The 3,532-nt window shown below is 37.5% G+C and overlaps 1 protein-coding gene across 1 annotated transcript in view; it reads right to left on the bottom strand.

Moving 5' to 3' along the window:
- Nucleotides 1–1,803: 1,803 nt before the first annotated feature.
- The window catches only part of LOC104964167 (alcohol dehydrogenase class-3 chain H-like), a 4,296-nt gene continuing 2,567 nt past the window's right edge, over nt 1,804–3,532 (bottom strand). The window contains exon 5 of the mRNA XM_010792887.1: nt 1,804–2,671. Coding sequence (XP_010791189.1) covers nt 2,653–2,671 — 19 coding nt within the window. The 3' untranslated portion in view covers nt 1,804–2,652. The remainder of the gene's footprint in view (nt 2,672–3,532) is intronic.

Genomic DNA, 3,532 nt, shown 5'->3' with positions numbered 1-3,532 from the left:
CACTGTTTCTTATTAAGTTGCATTGTTGGAGGAGCCTGGAATTTTGATTTAAATAAATATGTATTTATATCTAAAAAACATCTGACGTTGCAACCCTGCCTTTAGAGAATCAAGGTATGAAATCTACCTGTAATTGAAACATTATATTGGACATTGTTTTGGCTATAAATGCCATTTTTCGAGCAAATCCTTCACGACAGATTCAAAAGAGCTAAAATAAGGCAAACTACAGTAACAACCTCGATGTATGACTCCTTCCCACGCATACTAGTAATGTTCTCAGTGGCCAATGAGGCAGAGCTCAAATAAAGGAGTGCCATGATAGCACCTTACAGGTAATCTCTCAATTACTACTTTACTGCTGCTGTCAGACAATACACAACAAAAGCTTAGAGCTGTCACGCACACAGCCCTTATGTGTGTGTGCTTATGTGTCTGTCTGTGTGGTCTGTTTAATCCTATTCTTTGTTGTCTATTTCTGTTGCAACTTAACTATAAAACACTGACACAATATGAATGACAAGTTTCAAAATAGGAAGCACATGGCGTTGCGTGGCTCAATGCAACGAGCATGATACAGTCATTATCAGGGTTAGGAGGGTTTATATTACCATAAGGCCTCTAAAGAGCGGGACTGTAGACATTTATAGTGTAATTATTATGAGTGCCAAAAACTGTCTTATTTTTGTATAGGATTTCAGGAAATAAGTAGCCTACATGTCTCAAACTATTGAAGTATTTTTGGCTTGCATAAGTTTGCTGTTAGTACTTCTGCATGAATTGAATTTGAAACAGTGCACCTGTGCCATATTGTACAAATAAACTACTCTAACACATCAGTAGTGCACATTTAAAAACTTGAAAGTTTAAACCCTTTAAACTCTTTTAATGCCCTCCATGATGTCAAAAGGAGTTGTTGGAGTTGAAATGGGCCTGCCCTTGATAACAATACCTTACAGTGTCAGATTTGTTCCTGCACAGTATACTTATCAAGCGGAAAAGGATTCCCCCCTCCGAAACACTAAGCACTGTTTTGTGCTGTCCTCAAGTGAAGCTGGGTGTATTCCACTGACACAGGAGCTAAAGCTAACCGTGTTGGAGAAAGACCGGGGATGTCACAGGCAATGCTTGGCATTAGCCGTATAATGGCCAGGATTTGCTGATAAAGCAGGGGCCTCACATTGGCAGTCTTTAGTGACTTAAGTGGGTCGCTCTTCCATAGCCGCTGGGGCCTTACAGTATATCCATCCCTCTATCTCTCGGCCTAACTGGCTGTGTCTCTTTCAGATGTGCTTTCCCCTTCAGCTTATTTCTCTGAGATGTTAATACAGAAGGTGTTTTAACTGATTCATGTGATTTCAGCAGCCATTCCCAACAACAGTTTAGCCCTGTAATGAGCTTAGAAAACATATCTGCATATCATTAGGAAATGTTCTATCAATTATACAATAGGATCTTTTTACAGCAGACATTTGACCTGTCATGTCAGATACATTCAACATCCCAGTAAACCATGAGAGTGTAGCAGGGAGCCGGCATGCACAATACAAGGATGCTAAAAGTAGAGCCCCTAGATCTGGTTCAGCCAGCATCATTTCTTTTATTTACACCGGTTATTTTGCTGATAAGACGTCTCAAAAGTCATTGTTTCTTGTGTGAAGTCAACTCTATTTATATATGTTCTAAAATAAGTAATATACAACTGTACATATAGACAAATACAAATGAAAATAGTAACTCATTGGGTTTACAAATAGTATGATTTGTAGTTTGGATACACTGCATGTATTTCTCATTAAATGAATTACCAGTTGAATCAGTGCAAACTTATTTCCCCTTAAAGATGTGCGTACATGGGTGTCAGTGTATTATATTTTTGATTTGCTTTTAACAAAAAGAAAGCGGGCTTTAAAATAGTTTTGTTCTCCTAATATTTAATATGCCATCTGTCACACAGGAATACGGTACATTCTAAGTAAATAAGAGGACGTTTCTTAAAGTCAAGGTGACACCTTTTGACATTTTTTTCCAGACATGCTTTTATTTGTGTGATGACATTTACCTCATCTGACATTTCTGTTATTTGTCAATTATCTCCATGAAGACTCGTGCCTTAAAGAGACGTCGCCGTGAAGTGACATGACAGCAAGAGGGAAAACAAATGAACCCAGAAATAAAAATGTAAATATGATTTCAATTTGCAAATGTTAGCTGTCTCTATTTATGTTTAACGCTATACCACTTATAACACATTTCCTATCGAGAAGATATCTGCAGAAAAGTTACACAAATACAAAATATAAGATTGACTGTTAGAAATGTATATAGCATATCCTCCATGTTGCAAAAAGCTGAGACAATTACAGAGGTTTTAAAGTTCAAACACAAAGAGGAAATAAAAGATAAGTAACGTTGGATAGTTTTCCCAAAGATAAGGCAGATATTCAGGCAAAAGGCCCCAAAGAAAGCTTTACAAATCTGGAAGCATGTCACACATTTAAAAATGAGGATGCCTAGTCACATAAACACCCGTCACAACACGTCCTCTGTCCGTTGATCTTCCTCTCTTATCTTCCATACTGCTTTCGTATTCTTGAAAAGTTTCTTTGGGAGGAGGGGGTGTGGTCTAAAGTGCGTCATGTGTGATTGATATCACGCAGGCAGAGGAGACCTACATGAGGGAGAGTACCAATTTATTTTCCAGTTTAAATAGAGACGGAAAAGCAGAGGGAAATGCCAAAGGTATTCATTTGATCTGAATGGAACTTCAATAAAACAAATTCTTCCGACAGCTATTTCAGTTCTGCACCGAGAGGCATTCCCCAAACAACCTTTTGTCTTGTGTCCTGACAGCCCACAACTGTTATTCTAGCCCTTCTCCCCATTAAATCAATATATAATATTACCAAGGACGAAATTTGGGAAGCCTGACCACATGAAGCAGATACTTCTCCACGGCTGATGACAGATTCAGCCATTTGTTTTCTGAGACTTTTAGCCCGTCTTCCACACAGTACAAGGGTATTTCATTTGGACTATTGCTTCACATTGATATGAGTACCAGGATTAATGTATAGCTGCCAAATGTGATGGACTCAGAGAGAATTTCTCTTGATGTTACTGCAGATGATGTATAAATAAATAAGTGAATTACATTTAGTATAATTTTGTGCACTTCTGTGGTGTTTCTCTCTTTCGATCAAGTCTTTGATAAATAAGAAAAAAAACAACCTCTGAATGTAATCTGAATGAAAATAAAGTACCTTTTGCATGTAAAAAAGTATTATTCATAAAGTTAGATGAATTTGTGGACACATGGACTTTGACATGCTATGAGACTGCCATCTAGTGGCCAATTTTGTCATTTTCTAATTGTCAATATCTTTTAAGGCAGAGGTGTCAAACTCAAATACAAAGTGGGCCAAAATAAAAAAATCGGTACTAGTCGAGGGCCGGACTGGTTCAATGTTTATTGCAAAATGTATTGAAATGAACTTATTGCGCATATTAAACCTGGAACTAACAAAGCTTA

Source organism: Notothenia coriiceps, unplaced genomic scaffold (genome assembly GCF_000735185.1).
Source record: "Notothenia coriiceps isolate Sejong01 unplaced genomic scaffold, NC01 NC01_scaffold00036792, whole genome shotgun sequence".
Lineage (NCBI taxonomy): Eukaryota > Metazoa > Chordata > Actinopteri > Perciformes > Nototheniidae > Notothenia > Notothenia coriiceps.
Note: the sequence above shows the minus strand (reverse complement) of the source record. Positions and strands in the feature narration are given on the sequence as shown.